This window comes from Euprymna scolopes, chromosome 45 (genome assembly GCF_053919585.1).
Source record: "Euprymna scolopes isolate OS-2025 chromosome 45, ASM5391958v1, whole genome shotgun sequence".
Taxonomy (NCBI): domain Eukaryota; kingdom Metazoa; phylum Mollusca; class Cephalopoda; order Sepiida; family Sepiolidae; genus Euprymna; species Euprymna scolopes.
In genome coordinates this window covers 13,829,874-13,852,926 of record NC_136526.1, presented here as the reverse complement: position 1 = coordinate 13,852,926, position 23,053 = coordinate 13,829,874, and the positions used below count along the sequence as shown (strand labels likewise).

General features: G+C 34.3%; 1 protein-coding gene across 50 annotated transcripts in view; it reads left to right on the top strand.

The window, feature by feature from the left end:
* Nucleotides 1-23,053, top strand: part of LOC145269265 (kinesin-like protein unc-104) — a 649,720-nt gene that overhangs the window by 288,496 nt on the left and 338,171 nt on the right. For all 50 annotated transcript variants that reach the window (XM_080124920.1, XM_080124904.1, XM_080124897.1 and 47 more), the window contains one exon: nt 21,079-21,257. In XM_080124920.1, the coding sequence (XP_079981046.1) occupies nt 21,079-21,257 (179 nt within the window). The remainder of the gene's footprint in view (nt 1-21,078; nt 21,258-23,053) is intronic.

Below are 23,053 nucleotides of genomic sequence, written 5' to 3'. Positions count from 1 at the left end.
GGGGGCAAATGATGGACTTAGTCATTTCTTTTCTTTTTTTATGGTGTAGGAGTAGGACTCAAATTAACACTTGTTAAGGCCTAAAACTGCACTGTTTGTTCATTTTCACAAGGACTTAGTGGGCTGAATGCTGGGGGGAGGGCGCAAATGCTGAACTTAGTCATTTTTTTTATGCCTCGTTCACTGTGCACTCACGGGGAACCATGCATGCTTCACTTATTTTTTTTTATTTATTTATTTTTTTTTTTTTTTTTAGTCAAACATATATTAGTTTATCTCCCTTGTTTCTGTGGAAGGTACCTTTTAGAAGCCATAAGGTTCTGGTTGAGGGACACTGTTTTGAAGAGACCATATAGCATCGCTACACACACACACACACACACACACAAACGCACATATATATATATATATATATATATATATATATATATATATATATATATATATATATATATATTTGCTCATCGTGACGATGACGACGGTGCACAATACAGCATCTCGTAGGCCACTATTGGCAGTTAATAGTTTAATCGTAGCAGCAGCAGCCGTTGCTTTCAACTGGCAGCCTATCATCATCAGCAGCAGCAGCTTTGGTATTTTTATACAGAAATTATTGATCGTTTTCTAATTCCTAGCGCGCAATTCTTCCTCTTTTTTCTAACCTGTTTATGATGAGAGATTCAAATTGAATTGAACGAGAAGCTGGAAGACTGGCTCTTCCGGACGCTTTTACTCACTCCCACCGATGTTGTATAGGTCGACTGTGGCGCTTACCACCTGTAACTGCCTACCCCCTGAAAATGAAATATATTTAATTTTCGAACAATATGCGTCCTGATGTAATGCTATTTGCGTATATCCTCTTTGTTTAAATATAGATACATTTGATAGTCAGTCTTAATTCTATTTTTAGCTGAATTTGAAATAGAAAGAATTGATTAAAATATTTATATATATAAATGATTACGTCATAGTAAATTCATCATTAACATAAATTTAATAATAGACAAAAACATTATTAAAAATGGTGCTTCTGCATTATTGGGACGAAATTTCAGAAATCGTAAAAACTGGATTTCACATGAAAACAATGGTATCTACGTGTTCCTCGTATTTTTTAGATGATTATATCCAAAAATTACGAAAATCGATAAGGTAGAAAATTATTTATTAAAGAAAATAATAATAATAATAATAAAAAAGAATTTGATACAAATGATCGTAAGTTTAAAAGTGAGGTAATTTTCCGTTTCGATTAAAACAAGATGGCGTCAATTTTTCTCTTGCTAACACGATTAAAGTTGTTTTATTTAATAATTCAGTAATATTCAGGTAATTCCGACTGCATAATTTGAACGTTACAATTGTAACTTATTAGAATTTAAAAAAAAAAAAAAAAAGAAATGAGTAGGAACCATTTTTTTTTATCTGAAAACTCCATTTATCGACTACATTGTATTGTAAAAAATATTCCAATTCTGTAGAAGCGCCTTAAAAATTAAAATTCGGATATTCTTACGTCCATTCAATTTGTGTGTTTAATGCTGAAAATTCTATTTCAAACTTAAGCATGATAGACCAAAGAAAAATACTATTTTAAACTTAAGCATAACGGACCAAATAATTTTATTTCAAAGTTAAGTGTTACAGATGAAAGAAAATACTATTTCAAACTTAAGCATGACAGACAAGAAATGCTATTTCAAATCTAGTTTAACAGACGAAGGAAATTTTATTTAAAACTTATGCATGACAAACCAAAGAAAATGCTGTTTCAAATTTACCTGTGACAGACACACACACAAAAAAATAAGAAAATAGAAATAATAAAAATATTATTTCAAACTAATGTTTGACTGGCCAAAAGAAATTCTTTTTTTAAACTTCGGCGTAACAAACTAAAGAAAGTACAATTTCACACCAAAGCAAATGCTAACTCAAACTGTAGCATTACAGGCCAAAGGGAATTGGGTAATTTTCCAGATAGCCAACAACAGGAAAAAAAGTAGGTGAAAAAAAAATAAGCATGCAACAAATTAATGTTACCAAAGACAAGCTAAGTTACTCTTCTACCTATCAGGGTATTTTTTGTTTTAACTCATTTTAAACTGTTTTTTTACTTTAAAATAAAGTTAGTGTAAAGCCTGTTGGGTAACAACCAAGAACCAAGTGGTGGTCTCATTTGAGCCATAATTGAGCCTTGATAATCGCTCGAAAATCAAATAAGATACTAATAGAACATTACATTTTCGCATGATTGGTGACATTTAATTGATGGGTTTCTATCAGTATTTTGCTTAATTTTTAATTTTTGAGTGATTATCGAGGATCAACTATGGTTTAAATGAGACCACCATTTTGTTTTCCATTCTAACTTGACTGACCTTACACAACCTTTCGTTTTTAATTAAAAAAAAAACATTTAAAATAATTAAAAACACAAAAACCTTATCCAGATAGGTAGAAGAGTAACTTGGTTTGCCTTTAGCAACATTTATTTGCTGTGTATTTAGTCAGATATCCGCCCGCCCCCTTTTTTGTTGACTCTTCTCAAAAATCACTGAAAACTTGAAATATGACAGACCCAAAAGAACTTTATTTAAAATTCTACTCCAAAATCTCTAATACAATAGAAGATAATGACTTGAACAAGGAATACGTGGTTCCTCAGGAGCCTTGGAAATGTTTGCATCATCTTAGAGACCAAATCAATGATTGTTATCTTTCAAGAGTTTCAGTTATTTTAGGTTTTTCTTCTTTTGGAGAGTAACCATTTTGGGGATGATTTCTTTAGGGATTTTCATTTGGGTGAGGTATTTTTTTTTTTTTTTACACAGGAATCACCACTTATCAAGGCCCGGAAGCCACTCGAGGATAAGGGTTAATGGGTATACATTAGTCAATGCGATTATAGCGTAGTAAACATAAGTAGAGGAAATTTTGTAAATTGGGTTACTTAGGGGGACGTTTATCAAGAACTTGTTTACATTGGACTTGAAGACAATCAGATTGTAGTCAGCTGGGAAGCAAGCAATCGGAAGAGAGTTCCACAGGCATGCAGTTCTAAGAAAGAAGCTTTGTTCATGGAATTTATATTTAGGTTTAGGCACAGATAAAGAGTATGGGAAATTATTGATAGTGGTTTTGGCTAGAAAAGTGTTTTTCGTGAAAGTTTGACGAGGGGGTGGGGCCATAGATTGAAGCTCAGATGAGCACTTGTCATGAAAATAACGATAAAGCAGAGACAGGCTCACAACGTCTCTTCTGCGTGAAAGAGGTGGCAGAGAAGAGAAAAGAGCATCCCCCACTAAGCTACGAAGTCTATTTTGAACTCTGTCAAGGCAAGATAAGCTGCTTCTAGCAGCTCCTGCCCAGATGTGGCAACAGTATTCCATCGTTGACCGTACCTGGCTTCATGAAAAAGGTTTTTAGGTCTATAATTCTAAAATGTTTAAATTGGAAGTTTACAACAATAGGAAAAACATGAACTATTCATGAATATTTTAAAGTCCTTGTAAAATAAGGGGAGGGGTTCATTAGTTGAGATATCGAAGAAGTCAGTCGATAGTTTACGGGTCAAGCGTTACACAGGTTAGAAAATTGTAATCAAAACTTCTCTACTCAATTACATAAATTATATTTCATTAAAACTTTTTAATAAGAGTCAATGTTCATTGTTTTTCATATTAGAAAGAAAGTTCAGTGAGAAAGGTTAAGAATATTTCAATGTAAGAGTTGGTCATAAGTGAGCAGACGACAACTAAGGGATTCAAGCAGTTTGTGCATGTGTGTGCTTTGTAAGTGTGAATATGTGTGTGAATTGACATTCCAGAAGGCTCGAAGGCTGATCCATGGATTTCAGCTCTATTGGTTTATTGAAGAAATATCTGGCTTTTTTTTTTAAGGGATTAAAGTGTCTCCGAGAAAGACCATTTCAGATAAATTCAGAAAGTTCTCTGATTCGTCCAAAATATAATAATTTTTTTTTTTTTTATTCAGGATAATGTATGTGCAAACGATGTGCACACAAACAAGTTTAGTAATTTCGTTTTGGACACCACAATCTTCTCTCTCCATTGTATCCTGTTTTTTTCTACAGAGTAGAACGGTAAATTTGTCGCCTTAAAAAAATACTACAGCTTTATTTAAAAACTTTTTTTTTAAAAAGTCAATTCAGGTAACTTGATTATGTAGTAGAGCTAACATCTGTTCAATGTAGCCGCCTTCAGCCTCAATCACTGCCTCGATACGAGTGCAGAACTGGAAGCATGCCTTTTCCACAAGCACTGGCAGGAGCTCAATGAATAGTCGGCAGATGGCATCAATCAGGCTGGCTTTGGTGTTGTGGGAGGTCATGCTGGTGATGTTCACGATGTATGACCAAACGAAGTGGTCTAGCGGGTTCAAAGCGGAGGGAAAATGGGGGTGGCCAGTGAGAGAAGGGTACAAAGCACTCCTTCTGAAGCTGAGCCTGAGTCTCTTTGGACTTGTCGGCCTATGCCAGGTTCTACTGCCACTTTCAGGGTCTGCCAGTGGCCACCTGATTGCACCAGGGAATTGCCACATTCTTCAGCACATCCAAGTATACTTTGGTGTTGACTTTCAAGCTGTGAGGTGTAATGATGTGGCCTTCACTTGAAACCACACCAAAGACCATAACTGTGGATAGAAACTTTGTTGAGCTGTGCCCTCAAACATTGAATTGTTCAGATTTGCATTTTGAAGGTGTTGGCAATGGTCCTGTTGTCATAACTTGGATCAGTAGAGAACATGAGTCGTACAGTGGCACATCTCCAATGTCACTCGGTGAACATTGTGTCACTTTCAGAAATGATAGAAGGTTCATATCGCTTTTGGGATTTGTACACAACTAGCCAACTAGTAGATGGTTTGCAACAAAAAAAGAAAACCAGTTCTCATAAAACGAAATGGAATCACGTCGTCTTTTCTCGGGCGACAATTTTATCATTCCACTTTGTATGTCACTTCTGTTCATTTGTACATGATCCCGAAAACTGTCAAAATTATTTTCTTAAAAATATATATTTTTACTCTTGAAATTCTATCGTAATTTGTTTTACCGATTAATTATGGTGTTAGTAAAGACATTTATTAAGGCACGTAATCAAGTTTCATGTCCTATTTGAAATATATATATATATGTATATATATATATATTTTAGTTGCTAATATTTAGTTCCTTTTAAAATGTTCAATTCATTCATTTCTAATAGTGCAACATTTCGAAGTTAGACAAGAGCTGAAGTTTGGTAGACAGTATGGAAACTATGAGAGTAGAGGTTCTATTTCTGATATGGAGTATGATTAAAGATAGTTGGAAGGTTCTATTTATAGACACTGGCGATAGTAACTGACCAATAGTAGTAATATCACATGGGTTAGATCTCTGTACCACTATTTTTCAGCCAGTCTGAGAAATTCAGATAGATAGGCTGTTGCATAGCCTCCTTCCAGTCAGGTGACTGGACAGTGTAGGATCAAGTAGGTTATGTCCTGGAGGGGTTTCCTTGCGTTTTGGCCAGATTGGGGAGTCTATTTGTCTTCATTTGTGTTTACTGCAGTCCTGTAGTGTCTTGTTTAGATCCAATGCGCAGCGACTCACTAATTTCTACTATTTGTAGCAAAACTTGGCGCAAAGTTAGATCTTCGATGATGTCCCCTTCTTTTGGGAGTATTGTTTCTTCATTCCTCCTCCCATGTCTCAACTGGGTTGAAATTTTTTATATTTAGAAGGGCTTTCGGGACTTGAGGTATCTGGAACATCTTTTAAAACATGTTGAATTGGTAAATCCCTGGTGTCCTCCTCAGTATTTTGAATCCATTTTTGAGTTGCCTTTTTCTTCCTTATGTGCGATTGAGTTTACAACTGGTAGCCATTGTGCTGATTAATCAACTGACCAATTAAATGAAACCATATTCTGCTAATAACTAACCAGAAACTGTTATCACTCCAAAAAAATACTGGATCTGTTAGAATTCTTGCACATAATTTTTCATGTCCTCATAAAAGATTTTTGCTCTGCAAACTTTTAGTTAAGGACTTATACAGATCAGCTAGCCACCGAAAATTCTACTTTTTTATCATCTCTGGAATTGTACAGATTAGCTACCCATTGGAAACTCTAAAATTAAATATGGCTTTCAATTCAAAACTTTTTGGGGGGAATTTATTGCACTAAAATTGGCATAACAAAATGTAAATTGCCTCCAAAAGTTATAAATAGAAAATTGCCTCCAAAAGTTATAAATAGAAAATTGCTATTATTATTTGGATTCATTGGACTACTATTCTCATTTTGAGTGTGATTTTCACAACGTTTCGGTCAATGTAACCTTCAACCTTCTTGAAGTGTATCTTGTTGAACTTGGGAGTGCTTCTGTTGAACTCGGCAATTTAAGAAAATTGTCTGGTCATAATTCAATATTTTTTTTTTAAAAAGTCATCCATCTTGCTATGAACGCAAACAGTGGATATTGACCAACATCTGTATCCAAAAAGAAAAAAAATTTTCGTTTGAGAATTGTCTGTATTTGCATATATAAAATAATTTTGTTTACACAGATTTCTTCACTACTAAAATAGAAAAAGAAAAAAAAAAAAACTAAATAAATACTTTATTTTTCTGGAAAATGGGAAAAATGGTAAATTATTCACCCTGTCTTGCGCTAATGGAATCACTGTTTGTCTTTAAGCAGATCATCTAACCTAACCTCATCTGAGCTACTTGAAGTCCATTCTGACCAAAATAACTTCTATTAAATCTTGTCATTGTTGCCATGGATACGATTGCATCATTTTTCTTTCCTTTTTTCCTAATGACCCTCCATGTTCTGCCTAATTTTATTTATGCTAATCAGCTATCCATTATATAAAAATATGGTCTGGCGAACCTTTCAAAGAAGAAATGAGGAAAATGAAAACCATGAGCCCAAACATTTCTTATCCCTTAGAAATCTCCCATGCATATATATCTCGGGGTTCTATGAACAAAATTATTTTTAGTTTATTTTTGACTACTAAATATTTTCGTTTATTAGTTAAATAAAAAATGTTGCTTGCTATAACCACATGATTTTTGGAATATGACATCTTTGTTCTGTGGCGAGTATGAACAACATAAAGATTTTTCTGTAGTTTTTTATTTTTATTTTATTTTTTTTTAAATAAGTAATTCTAAATATGCACTGAATTTTATGTTGAGATTTGGAAGTATAAGCATTTGAATTTCTTATGTTTTTTAAACAGTCTTCATTAAAAAAAGAAAAGGAAAGAAAAATGTATATTGCTTAAATAATTTTACTTTGCTTTTTTTATTTAAAAAAAATAAAGATTGAAAATGTTTTTCACTCAGTAATGAGCTTTGGAATATTATCTGTGAAAAAAAAACACAATCACCAAAAGATAAGCGTTTTATTATTTATAGTTGCCACTTGTAGAAATCTATATATCTATAAAAGTGAAAATGTCTGTGTGTGTGTGTCTGTGTACACTTCCCTACCAAATAATTCTGTCAATGTTTGGTCTACAGACTCGAGAATTGACATAAGGAGTATTGAGATTTGGGAAAATCTTTTTAATCGGTTTTCGGACAGAAATTTTACTGTGAAGGTGTCAAAGTTTTGGTAGGTGAGTATGAGGATTGAACCCGAACCCTTGAGGCGAAGTTGGAAATTAAAATGTGAAAAAAAAAGAGTGCGACGTTAACCATTGGCCCACCATGAGATACTAACGGAAACACGTTTGAATTTATTTAATTACTTAGATTTGGAAGGTGCACGTTTTAATGACTTAATGAGGTCAACTTTGACTGCGGGATAGTATTTCATTTACTGCGGGAACGCTTTTTTTTATTTTTATTTCCCCAAGATGTTGGTGTGGGGGGGACCAGCTCCCCTTGTCCAAATTGAATATAAGGAAAATATATCCACATTGATCAAAACTGATTGCTTTCGGACATTTCCGGCGATCGTCACCGGAAAAATACCGCCAGAATTAGTGTCGCTTTTATTATAGGAAAAAGCCTAATCCACATGCGGCAAGCGACAAATGTTGAATATTTATCTTCCCGAAGTCAAGCAAATTAAATAGACAGGCGAGCTCCGTTGTTAACTCGGAGATATTATGATTTATATGTGATATAAAAAGTTTTAAGAAGTTGTGAACCGACCGACTGCTTCTCGAAAAAAAGCCTTTCTTGGACATACACAAAAAGCGAACATATATACACACATTTTCGCTTTTATATATATAGATAGATGATTTGCGTAGCATCTGCTAGAATCGACTTAGAACATTTAGCGCTCCAGCCATAGTCATTATGTATCTAGCCAGTGTCATTACTGTCTGACCCATGGACAGATAGATATGAAATGTTAAAAATTGAACTACTTTCAGTTATGTTTAATTTTTAGCATGCACAAAAGCAACAGCAGGCATAATATTTTATTTTGACTTTGCCAAGTTCAACTGTTTTGTTATCAATTTTGACCCCTAACCAGCAGTTTTTGTGCTACAGGTTCAAATACCCTATATATCAAATTTCAACTCTGTATACCAAATATTCAGAGAGGAGTTTGATAGAGAGTTTTTGCACACACATACACACACCGACAAGGTCATTTATATATTTTTGTGTGCTAAAAGAGTTTCATCTTAAATTCTGCATAATTATGCAGAAGTAGACATAATACCTAAATAGAATTCAGTTTAATAGTTAAATGAAACCAATCATGTAATAAGAAACCATAAAAATGATTAAGTAATTAACACTCGTTATTCAAAGGATTATACAAATTAGTTAACCATCATGTAGTCACTCTCATATCCATGACTGAGTATATTAAGAAGTTTGTTTTAATAATTTTTAAATCGAATAAGTAGGTTTTTAATATTAACTAGCGAGTGGTACCCGGCGTTGCCCAGGTGTTTGGAGGTGTGTGTGGAAACTACGGGGGTGGGGGTGGGGTTAAAAAAATGTTTTGGTAGGTAAGTATGAGGATCGAACCCGAACCCTTAAGGCAAAGTTGTAAATTAAGGTGTGAAAAAAAAAACAAACATGCGACGTTAACCATTGCCCCACCGCGAGATGCTAACGGAAACACGTTTTAATTTATTTAATTACTTGGATTTGGCAGGTGCCCGTTTTAATGAGTTAATGAGGTCAAGTTTGACTGCTGGATAGTATTTCATTTACTGCGGATTTTTATTTTTCCCAAGATGTTATAGGAAAAAGACTAACCCACATGCGGCGAGCAACAAATGTTGAATATTTATCTTCCCAAAATCGAGCAAATTAAATAGACAGGCAAGCTTTGTTGTTAACTGTGAGATATTACGATTTATATGTGATATAAAAAGTTTTAAAAAGTTGTGAACCGACCGACCGCTTCTCTGAAAAAAGCCTTTTGTAGACATACAGAAAAAGCGAACACACATACATACATTTTCGCTTTTATATTTATAGATGAGAAAAAGTATAGATAAATATATTAAAGAAAAAAATTTTCTGATGAGATGGTTCTTTGCGTTCAAGATGGTTCTTTGCGTTCAAGAATTCATGAAAGTTATTTTTTTTTTAATCCTGAAGTTATGTGTTTGTCGTTCTGCTAATAAGATTTTTTTGTATGTCTGCGAAAGTAAGATGTAGGTGTGTAGGTGTAGCTAACAATGCATCTTTTCATATAAAAAAGAAATAATACAGGTGCATGAAATTTAATCAGCAGGTAAATGTATTGCGATATTCACAGCACTTGAAAAGTGATCTGCAGTTTTTTCAGCTTTTGGTCGATTTTGGTAACACCTATTGTTATCAGGATCACTCCATATATATATATATATATATATATATATATATATATATATATATATAAAATGAAAATTACAATTGAATTTACCAAAATGATCCAAGATGATAAAATTAAAGTAAATTATAAATATTAAAGAATTAATATTTATAAAATTATCTCAGCCAGATATAAAAGCTCGATAAAACCAAATAGGAAATAGAGCTTATAATATGAGCAAACAATTAATAAAATATGTTAAAAAACACTTTGAAATGAGTTCAAAACATATTTAATCTGAAAAGAAACACTAGATAAATGGATAGTCCTTAATCCGCAGAGTTTCGAAGAAATACTCTTCTTCTCATCAGAGGGTAGGAATTAGCAAAATGCGGGATCGGATTTTGCATGCAGAAGTATTTGATGAAACAACAAGTAAGTCAAAGATCTTACTTGAAAACAAAAAAAGTGAAGTAGAGGGAATATGGCGAAGAAAAAGGTGATTACACATGAATGGATAGTCTGGTGGAAGATAAAAAAATCCAGTGACGGTAAAATCCAAATGTAAAACTTCAAGAAAGTTAAAAGAATTTCCATTTGTACAAAGAAAATCCAAGGAAATCCCATAATTGGAAGAAGATGGTCCATAATAATCCAAAGGCAGAAATCCATGGAATAATTCACAAAAATGTGTACAAGGAAAAAAATAATATTAATAAAAGAAAAATAAGATGTGCTTTTCACTCTACTTCCGAGACATAACTATAAATAAAAAAGATCTGGGAAGAGAAAGGAGAGAGAGAAAAAAAAAAATTAAAAAAAGAAAATAAATTAAAAAAATGATAAAGTTAGATATAAAATAAAGGGAAACAAAAGTCAAAATGACCCAGACAGGAAATGTTAAAGGCGCGAAAATATGTATAGGGCAAAATAATATAGGTCAACTGAAATGTACAGGTCATCACTTAAAAAAATGTCAGCAAGAGTTGTTAAACGACACTAAAAGGAAAATAAAAATAATATATCTCTATATAAATAAAAGAACTCATTTTTTCCCGTCTGATTTTGACATTAATAGGATTAAAAATCAAGATATTTCATGCAAATATAATATGCACAAACGGCAGAACAATATCTGAGGTGTGTTATAGGCTTATTATTTCTCAAATTCCTCGATAATCTTAGATTTCTATACTTTTTCTGCTGAGAAGTCACGGCCAAAATCGGTTAAGATCAATGGAAGTGGTAAAATATTTTCTCTCTAATAAATTCCTCCTCCCCCTGCCACCACTTAACACCGTTTGGAGATCGTTCACAAGGAACAGTTGAGAAGAGAACACCGGTTTGGCTTCGTAGTTCTTTCATGTGAAGTTATTTAAAATCACTAAACTAAGCTGCAGTGCTCTGTGGCGTAGTGGTTAGCGTGCTGGACAATTCACATTATATTTTCACATTATTTTTTTTTTTTTTTTTTTTTTTTTCCTAAACAACTGGAATGGACTTTTCTTGGTGGCCGAACTGTTAACGTTGCAGGTGTTTTTTTTTTTTCACACTTTATTTTCCTACTTTTACTCATGACTCCGGGTTTGATCCTTCCTACTTACCTACCATAACATTTTTTAAAACTCCCCCCCCCCGTCCCGGAAACAAACACTCGGGCAACGCTGGGTACCCCCGCTAGTATATATATATATATATATATAATACGATTAAGTTATCAAAGAGTAAATCTTTAACAAAGTAAAACTTATCAAGATAAGAAAAGCTCAACACTATTAAGAGGAGCAAGCAAAAATATTAAATGAAAGATGAGGACCTTTAAGTTTTCCTTATTGTTCTAATAGAATAAAGTTATATACAACTTTTATTCTTCATTTTTCATTTAATTGCTAGCAGGGGATGTTTGTAGGTGTGTGTGTGTGTGTGTGTGTGTGTGTGTGTGTGTGTTGGGGAGGTTAACAACAAAAAAAAAGTTTTGTTAGATAGGTAGGCTCGAACCAGGAGCCTTGAGGCGAAGGTGGAAAAAAAGAAAGGGTGAAAAAAACCTGAGACGTTTACCCACTCGGCCAGCAAGGGAGAGTAACAGAAAAACGTTTGAATTTATATAAGGATTAAAAAACGAGGTCAAATAGAAATACTGCAGTTAACTTTTACTGCGAAGGAGTTTTTTTTTGTCTGTTTACACAAATTGACAGGTGCGTGAATTTGAATTTAATGAGGTCAAATAGAAATACCGCAGTTAACTTTTAATGCAAAGCAGTTTTTTTGGGTTTGTTTACCCAACTTTGGCTGGTTTTGTTTCCCCAATGTGTTGGAGGGAGGGGGGAACCCACTCCTTATAAAAAGGGGAGTGTCCAATTGAATAGGCAATAGTCTGATATAAGGAGTTTCCCCTGCATTGATTAAACCTCTTTCTGGACATTTTCGGCACAAGGGCCAGGAACAGTCCCTTCTCTGTAGATTAGTTTCGATTTTATATGAAAAAGCCAACACACACGAGGGGAACCGAAATAGCAAGAATTTTGTAAAAGTCGATGTAAATAAATTTAGATGTGACGCGCGTTCGCAAATTGTACATATTATGATCTAGGGGGTATATAAACAGTTCTAAGGCATAGTAACCTCGCCTCCCCGCCACTCCGAGAAGCCCGGCGAAAAAAGCCTTTTTTGGACATACGAAAATGCGCGCACCGCATTTTCCTTATATATATATAATCTATATATATAAAAGCAAAAATGTATGTATGTATGTCTGTTCGCTTTTTCTGTATGTCTACAAAAGGCTTTTTTCAGAGAAGTGGTCGGTCGGTTCACAACTTTTTAAAACTTTTTATATCACATATAAATCGTAATATCTCACAGTTAACAACGAAGCTCGCCTGTCTATTTAATTTGCTCGATTTTGGGAAGATAAATATTCAACATTTGTCGCTCACCGCATGTGGGTTAGTCTTTTTCCTATAACATCTTGGGAAAATAAAAATAAAAAAAAAAAGCGTTCCGCAGTAAATGAAATACTATCCCGCAGTCAAACTTGACCTCATTAACTCATTAAAACGGGCACCTGCCAAATCCAAGTAATTAAATAAATTAAAACGTGTTTCCGTTAGCATCTCGCGGTGGGGCAATGGTTAACGTCGCATGTTTTTTTTTTCACACTTTAATTTACAACTTTGCCTCAAGGGTTCGGGTTCGATCCTCATACTTACCTCACAAAACATTTTTTTTACCCCACCCCCGTAGTTTCCACACACACCTCCAAACACCCGGGCAAAACCGGGTACTCTTCACTAGTAAATAATATAAAAGGCAAAATGGGCTTTTTTTGTCATCCTTCTTGCGTCGGTTATATTTATGGAGAAGTTTTCTTATATTAATTTATTTTTATTTCGGACTATTATTCTCATCTTTATTAGTTGTTGTTTTTGATCTTTTATTGGTTTTTTTGTTTATTCACAACATTTCGGCCAACTATTCCTCTGGCCTTCGTCAGGTGGTAAAAAAAAAAAAATGAATTCCAATTAAGGAATAATATATATATATATATAAGTTTTCTTATAGTTCGTAGATCGTAATATCTTTGATTTACAGACAGACGTAGTCTCTATCTTTATTTTTATCGAGTTTTCAAAAATTCCCTCGTCTTGAGTGTTTTTTGTCTTTCTCGTATAAATAAAGCGAAACTGATCGAAGCAAAGACAGCATCCACCTGGCCTTCCGGGCCGGGATGTCTTGAAGGTGATTAGGTTTGATCAATGTGGGGAAGCCCTTCATATCGGACAATTGCTATTCATTTGGATACTGTCAGTTCCCCCTTTTTGGTGGGAGGGGGTAAGCTGGTTTTCTCCAACATTGTGTCAAAACAAATACTGCAGAAAGCTGAAAACTAAACTGGCCTACAGCCAGATTTAAATGCGTGATTGTAAACTTTATTACCAACTCATTCATTTAGCGATCTGCTATGGCGTAATGGTTGACATTGCTAAATTTGAACGCTTTACACTCCCAATCGCGTCAATGACATAGCGATAAGATGTCAAGTTTTCTTTCACTTTCCTTTCCGCCTTCGTATCATGGGTTCGAGCCTGCCTACCTACTACCAATTTTTTTTTTTTTTTTTTGCTCAATGCACACCTCTAAACACCCAGGCAACGCCGGGCACCCATACTAGTCTATTATATATAAGGTGATTGAAAAGTAACACCCTATTTTAAAATACATACAATTTATTTTGGATATTTGTAAAATTAGAAGAAATTTTAATGTATGGACTCTAAAATCTATCTTCTATTCTATATTCTATTCTATATATCTATAAAAACAGATGTGTGTGCCACAGACGATTTCTGATTGGTTAATCCAATAATCACATCTCCTAAAAAACTATGGTTCGTAGGCTCTTAACTTTACCATAAAATATTATGGCTTTATTTATTGTCCATCTTGGAAGGGTTTAATTTTTTCCTAACTTGCGATTTACAAATTACAAAAATACGAAACTAACTTACAATCTAACAATCGAACCTCCGACATCACGGCCGCCATTATGAAACTAAACTAAAAAAAAAAAAAAAAACGCGCGTTCACTCGTGGTTTGGGTACTTGTGCAGTTTTCCATTGACGTTAAAAAATGGAAATATTAAAAAAAAAAATATATTGTACGTACTCGTCATGGGATAAAGTTTTCCTACAGAAAAAATCACGTAATTTCATCAAGTAGTTATTTTTTTATAGCGAAAAAAGAAAAAAAATCAACGCTACAAGCGAAATTAAACAGAAAGTTCAAGTAGGGGGATTTCCCTTTTTTTTTTTTATAGCGAGGCCAAATTTCGCGAATTTGGCCTTTTTTTTAAAGCAGTTTGGCCTTCAAAATTTCTGTTTGGCCATTTTCTTCACCGATGAAATAAAAAAAGCAAATAAAAACAACGCAATAAAACTTTTAAAAATACGGCACACTTTTATTGTTCTTGTTTGTTTTTTTTTGGTAATTTTCGTTATTTTTTTATTTTTTCAAGATAATACTATTAAATGGACACTATTATGCCAAATTAGCCCCCCCCCCCAAAAAAAATGCACAAAAATTCGAGATTTAAGGTTTTGACGAGATAATTTAGCGAATTGTCCGGACTATTGCGAGATAACCATCCATTAGTTTTTCCTGAAATTTTGCCACAAATTGTATTTCATTACATAGATGTGCATAGTAACAACATTTCTTTGCCGAAAATTCCCGTTGCGTCTCCAGATTTCATCGGTGAAGAAAAAGGCCAAACAGAAATTTTGAAGGCCAAACTGCTTTAAAAAAAGGCCAAATTCGCGAAATTTGGCCTCGCTATAAAAAAAAAAAAAGGGAACTCCCCCTACTTGAACTTTCTGTTTGGTTAAGACTCAAGATGGCTGAATTATTAATTACTCGCTTATAAGACTATCATTACACACAAAAAAAATATAGATTTATTTTTGGGTAAAGTTCCCCCGGGTTTTCCTTTCACTTGAGTAAATAATGGTCTTTTGTTATATATATGGCGTACTATTATCCTTATATATATGATGTTTATGTTTATAACAACATCTTAATACGGCGCTGCCGCTGCTGATCCATAGTCGTTTCGACTGACGGATGCCACACACATGTTTATATATATATATATATATATAAGTGTCTGTGTGTGTCTGTGTGCATTTCCCTACGCTAAAACTCTGTCAATTTTAACCATAGAGATTCGAAATTTGATATACAGGGTACTGAGATTTGGGAAAATCAATGTTATAGGTTTTCGACAGAAATTTGGCGATTAAGTGGTCAATATTCAACGATTTGACCTTTGAGAACTCTACCAAACTCCTCCTACAATTTTGGGTCTAAACAGTAAACACGTGATATTTTAGATATAGATTCCTTGGACATGGATCTAACTTATTAATTTTACTTGATCCCTAAACAATAAATGTTAAGAGGTCATAATAGGGGTCAAAGTTTTAAAAAATTGACCGTTTTTTTTTTTTTCTCAGCATTAACCTCAAAACACCTGGGCAACGCCGGGCACTGATTGCTAGTTCAATATAAACGTATTTGCCCTTGAAGTTCTTCTAAAATTCTTGATTTGGTTGAGTAGACTTGCTCTTTTAGCCAACCCTCACTAGTATATATATAAAGATTGATACTTGTAAACTATGAATCAGTTTCAAAAGGAAAAACAACCAAAAATCAAATTGAGTGTACGATCGTTTCAGAAACGATATTCATTTCATTAAAATTGACAATAATTGACAAACACTTATGTTTTCGAAGATGATCTCCTCATCAGCACAAAGAAGGGGGGGGCAGAGTTTAAGACACCAAAATAAAACTACCATTTTTGTTTTAAGTAAGGTGGATAGTCCTTGTTGAGTTTCATTAGAAAATTTGTTTTAAAGTTTGTCAGTGGATATGTTCTATTTTGGCCAGGAATGGTTGAAATGAAAGGATGAAACAAGTGTCTGTAGGTATTTAATAATTATTATAGTAAATAATTATGTCAGCCCTTTTAAGAAACTTGTTTCTTATCGTTGAGCACGTTACAGCTGAAATAAAGTCGGTCAATTTAGCTCGCATCCACACATCATCACATAATGATTAGATCACTATGACAGATGTTAAAAGTATTTTAAAATAAATGTTTAAATTTCAACAATATTTCTCGCGGTTAACGGTGGCCGAATGGATTTGGTCCTTGTTAATGAAGTCAGAGATGGCTTCGTTGCCGGGTTCGAATCTCTCGACCCGAGTTAATCATGACACTCTGCACTGATGTAATTTGCCACATAACCCGTAGAGATATAAATCATTGAACATGCAAAATTTCAGCTAGATCAGACAACTGGAAGTGGGTCAGGACCATTACTTATTGCACGCCCCTCATATATAAATATATATATATATATATATATATATCGAATCTCCCGACCGGCGGTAACTGATGATTCACGAAAGGATGAAACACAAGTGTCTGTAGGTATTTAATAATTACTATAGGAAATAATTATGTCAGCCCTTTTAAGAAACTTGTTTCTCATCGTTGAGCACTCTCAGTTGAAATAAAGTCGGTCAATTTAGTTCTTATGCGTAGATCATCATATAATGTTTAGATCACTCTGACAGACGTTAAAAACATTTAAAAATAAATGTTTAAATTTCAACATTATTTCTCGTGGTTAACGGTGGCCGAATGGATTAGGTCCTTGCTAATGGAGCTAGAAATGGCTTCTGTTGCTGGGTTCGAATCTATCAACTGGTGTTAATCGTGACAGCCTGCACTGATGATTCGATGAAATACTAGTGTCTGTAGGTATTTTATAATTATTATAATAAATAATTATATATATATATATATATATATATATATATATATATATATATATAATTATTTATTATAATAATTATTAATATTATAATTATTATTAATTAATATATATATATATATATATATATATATATATACATACGAGCAAACAGTTAATAAAATATGTTAAAAAACACTTTGAAAAAGAGTTAAAAACATATTTAACCTGAAAAGGAAACACTTGATAAGTGGATAGTCCTTAATCCGCGGAGTTGAGTTTCGAAGAAATACTTTCCTTCTCATCAGAGGGTAGGAATTAGCAAAATGCAGGATCGGATTTTGCATGCAAAAGTATTTGATGAAACAACAAGTAAGTCAAAGATCTTACTTGATAACAAAAAAGTGAAGCAGAGGGAATATGGTGAAGAAAAAGGTGATTACACGTGAATGGATAGTCTGGTGGAAGATAAATAATCCAGTGACGGTAAAATCCAAATGTATAACTTCAAGAAAGTTAATTGAATTTCCATTAGCACAAGTATTTTATATATATATATATATATATATATATATATATATATATATATATATATATATATATACACACACACACACACATCCATTACTGTTTTGCTGTATCACAGCTCATCAATGTGGCTAAATTAGCAACTACCTCAAGCCAGGATTGAAACTCGACTATCTAGTCGACAGTCGGCGCTCTTGACCATTAAGCTATTCGGCTGCTGCTAAGATGGTTATGTGAATTAACAATGTTCAAGCATTGTCCAAACACCTAAGCTCCATTTGTTTACATAAAGAGCATCGCTTAATATGCTAGTGGTAGTTCATCACTTCCCAATAAAATAGCTTCGCAATTCTTTTTAATGTCAGTTATTTAGGTAAATTTCTTTCATTAGATTGCTCGTGGCATGTAGAGATGTTTGAATATGATTAGATACCCTGGCAGACGTTGCAGTAATAAATGCTTGTCCAAGGAAGATTGGGGTTGCACAGAGAACTGAAAAGATCTCTAGCCAGAGTTCGACCATCCAAGAGATATTTTTTATCCCCCCCCCCAAAAAAAAAAGAAAAAAGTCTATCACATTGAATGGAAACATTATGCTGTGAAGTCCTCCATGAATGGTGGATGTCTCAAGTGTTTGAATAGCAACCACTAACAAAAGGCCAGAATCATTTAGGGATGCAAAGATTCCAGGAACTAGGAAGAGAAGGAAGTCATAACCAGCCTCCAAGACGACAAGGAATGAGTTAAAGTTGAATGTTGGACAGAGGAGTTGATTTTTTTCCGGAGAGCTACTTAGATTAGTTGGGCAAATATGTCCATCTAGGCAGGTTGAATTCATTATGGGCTCTAGACTTGAAAATCCTTGAATTTTTGCTTTTGCCTTGAAAAGGCCTTATTTCTATTATTACTTTGAAAAATCCTTGAAAATATGGGAAATTTTTGAAAAATGTATTGAAAAAGCTTTAACAATTGCATTCGTTATGTCTCGTAAAAATTTTTGTCGAAATATTAAAATTTTGATGAAAATAAATATTATGGAATTATTTTTTTAAGTATTAATAAAAAATACCATTAAAATATTTTTTAAATATTGAAAATAAAATCGAAATACATTGTTTTGAAATTGTGTGGTAGTAGTAGTGTGATAAAGGGACGTACTTGGCCTAGTTTTACATTATCAGAATTTTTTTTTCATTTTTTAGGGGGGGGGGAATGGCATTTATATCTATCTCTATTTTTGATTTCATTTATAATTTAATTTTGAAGGTTGAGTAGTGGCGGCCACCATAAATAAAAATGATCCTCTTCCCTAAAAACAACTTGGAATGGAACTCTCCAATGACGAATTACCTACCCACCCACCCACCCACCCAAATAATTAAAAAAAAAAAATTGTGATAATCAAAAGTGAGGCTGGCTGATTAAAAAAAACAAAAAAAAAACGGACAAGATTGCAGCCATCTTGATTTGAAATTTAAAAGCCGTAAAAAGAAATGAAATCCAAATCATTTAAAACTACGTAAAAAAACAAAAAAAAACTGATTGTAAAGTAACATTTATTTGCTACTAGCATGGGTGCCCGGCGTTGCCTAGGTGTTTGGAAGCATAAAAGAAAAAAAATGTTTTGGAAGGGAGGTAGGCTTGAACCCGGGACTTAACTTTAGCTGCAAGTCAGTTTTCTCAAGATGTTGGGGAAAACCAGCTCCCTATAAGAAGGAGAGTGTCCAAATGAATAGCAATTGTCTGATATAAGGGGTTTCCCCTGCATTGATCAAAGCTGATTGCTTTTCTGGACCTCCCGGCACGAATGCCAGGTACACGCCTTTGTTCGGAATCAGTTTCGCTTATATATGGAAAAGCCAAATAAACATGCGTAGATTAAGAAATACTGCGAAAATAGCATGTAAAAGTCGCCCAAATGAAAGATAAACACCACCTCGTTTCGTAAATCGTAGATATTATAATCTATGTAGCATATAAAAGGTTCTAAGAAACAGTGCACCCCCTCGAGTTCCCCCTCCCCCTAAAGCCTTTGCAGGACATGCACAAAAATGTGTACAGACACACTAACACACATTTTGCCTTTTGTATTATAGACTAGTGGGGGTGCCTGACATTGCTCGGGTGTTTGTAGATGTGTGTGTGTGTGTTGGGGGGTGGGGGGTGTAGATCAAAACAAAAATAATAAGTGAAGTAATAACTCTGCTTAAATATTAAAAAAACAAAAAAAAACAGCGGAAAAATTTTGGGAGGGAGGTAGGCTCGAACCTGAAGCCTTGAGGTTAATAGTCTGATGACATAACATGATGCCACAAACGCAGGGACTTGAGAACAGTTGAAAATAAGCGTTTAAAAATGCAGGTGGCTGAATGTCAACGTGTGGTTTTCACGGTCAAATATCACACTATAGCAGTAGAAGTAATAGAGAAAACAAATCACAAATTAACAAATTAAAAGTCACTGAAATAAAAGATATTTACGACGTCGTTTTGTAAATCGTAGATATTATAATCTAAGGAGTATATAAAAAGTTCTAAGACATAGTAACCCCCCCCCCAAAAAAAAAGCCTTTGACGGACACACAGAAAAGATGCACAAACACACACACATTTTGCCTTTCATATAAAGACTAGCGAAGGGTACCTAGCTTTGCCTGGGTGTTTGGAGGTGTGTGTGGTTTTGGGTAAATCAAAACTCCGGGGTGGGGGGTAAAATAATAAAAAAAAATGTTTTGGTAGGTAAGTATGAGGATCGAACCTGAACCCTTGAGGCAAAGTTGTAAATTAAAGTGTGAAAAAAAAAAAGAGTGCGACCGCAAGATGCTAAGGGAAACACATTTGAATTTATTTAATTACTTAGATTTTGCAGGTGCACGTTTTAATGACTTAATGAGGTCAAGTTTGACTGCGGGATAGTATTTCATTTACTGCGGGAACTCTTTTTTTTATTTTTATTTTCCCAAGACATTGGGGGTAGGGGGAAACAGCTCCATTTGTCCAAATTGAATAGCAATTGTTTGATATAAGGAAAATATGTCCACATTGATCAAAGCTGATTGCTTTCAGACATTTTACCGCCTGAATTACTGTCGCTTTTATTAAAGGAAAAAGACTAACCCACATGCAGCGAGCGACAAATGTTGAATATTTATCTTCCCGAAGTCGAACAAATTAAATAGACAGGCGAGCTCCGTTGTTAACTCTAAGATATACATGTGATATAAAAAGTTTTACATGGGATATAAAAAGTTTTAAAAAGTTGTTACGCGACTGACCGCTTCTCTGAAAAAAGCCTTTTGTAGACATACAGAAAAAGCGAACACACATACATACATTTTCGCTTTTATAATTATAGATGTTAATTGTTCAATAAATGTCAAAATTTCAAATGAGTTTCGATTATAAATTATTTTCTCTTTTTTTAAAGGTGAGTTATATGGAAATCTACTGTGAACGTGTTCGAGATCTGCTCAATCCCAGCAATAAGAACAATTTACGAGTGCGAGAACATCCCTTGCTGGGTCCATACGTAGAAGATCTTTCAAAACTGGCCGTGCAATCTTATGAAGATATTGGAAAACTCATTGACGAAGGCAACAAAGCCAGGTAGGTGAACCCTTCTCGTATATTTCTTACCATTTCTCCCGCATGAGTGAAAACCTTAAATAGTCCAATATTTGGCTTACCCATACTCGTACCCAAGTATGAGTATGGGTAATACCTTAGCAGCCACCTGATTGCACCAGGTGATCACCACACACTTCAGCACATCCAGGGACACTTTGGTGTTGATTTTCAAACTGACTTCGGAAAGTGACGTAGCATGATGTGGCCCTCACTTGAAAGCACACCAAAGACCATAACTGTGGGTACTTGGATGTGTTGAGCTGGAATCATGTTATCTTTTGTTGTTTATAGGGCGACAATTTTATTATTTCACCCTGTAGCATTACCTTAGTCATTCCCTCAACTGCCAGACTCTTATCTCTTGTTCGAGGTCCTGGATATGACCTTAAACTATATCTGATGGTGAGGCCCCATTGCCATTGCTCCCAGGTCCACTCTGACCCGGACTGTTAGGGTCCCAACTATGGGTTAAATAGAAAACGACTTAAAAAAAAAATATATACTCTATTAAAAAATTGTTCTTCAAAATCACTGGATTCGACATTAAATAACCTGAAAAGGGTTGATATGCCGTAAAACAAAAACAACCAACAAACCTCTTGTTTGAATGCGAAGCTTAAGTTTTAATTGCACCGTATTGTATTTCCATGTAGGAAACGTTAGCGTATTTTTTATTTATTTATTTATTTTTTTTTTGTGGTAGATGATGCTTTCTCTGTTGCCCTGTATACCAAACAAAAACAGATTCTATTTCATCATAAGCAAATCACCTTCATCTCCTTCTGCTGTCAGACTTCATTTCCAATTCATCACTTCCAGAATTTTATTGATTGCACTGTTTGTTTCACTGTCCGTTGTTAGTAGAAATATCTGATAACGCAGTAATCTGATCACGTGAGATTTATCAAAGCTGAAAGTACCATCCATTATGTTAGGATGGAGAAGGATATGGACATCATTCTTTTTTGTATTCTTGTGATCTTGGTTTGACTATAGTTTGAGTATCTTGGTAGAGAAAGTTGTCGAAAACAATCATTTGCATTTAGCAATTCGGGCCAAGATCACAGTGTTTTTTTTTTTTGTTTTTTTTTTTACATAGGCATCACCACTTATCAAGGCCAAGAGGCCACTCAAGGATAAGGGTTAAAGAGTGTACAGTAGAAATTGGACAACATAGTAATCATTAGTAATGAAAATTTGGTAAATTTGATAACTTATGTAGAACGGCTCATCAAGAACTTGTTTACGTTGGACTTGAACACAACCATATTGTAGTCAGCCAGAAAGCAGGAAAACGGAAGACAATTCCACAGGCGTGCAGTTCTAAGAAAGAAGCTTTGTTCATGGAATCTACGTTTAGGTTTAGGCACAGATAAAGCGTGGGGGGAATTACTGATAGTGTTTACAGCTAGACGAGTGTTTCTTGTGAAAGTTTGGCGAGGGGGGACCATAGATTGAAGCTCAGTCGAACACTTTCCATGAAAATAACGATACATCAGAGACAAACTCGCAACATCTCTTCTGTGAGATAGAGGTTGCAAGGAAGAGAAAAGGACATCTCCTACGAGGCTACGAAGTCTATTTTGAACTCTATCAAGGCAGGACAAGTCCTTTCTAGCAGCTCCTGCCCAGATGTGGCAACAGTATTCCATCCTTGGACGTACCTGGCTCTTATATAGATAGAGAATAGCATCAGCAGTGAGATATTTACCGGATCGATAGAAAGATCCCACCATTTTTCCAGCGGCCTTGGCAACAGATTTGATGTATGTGTT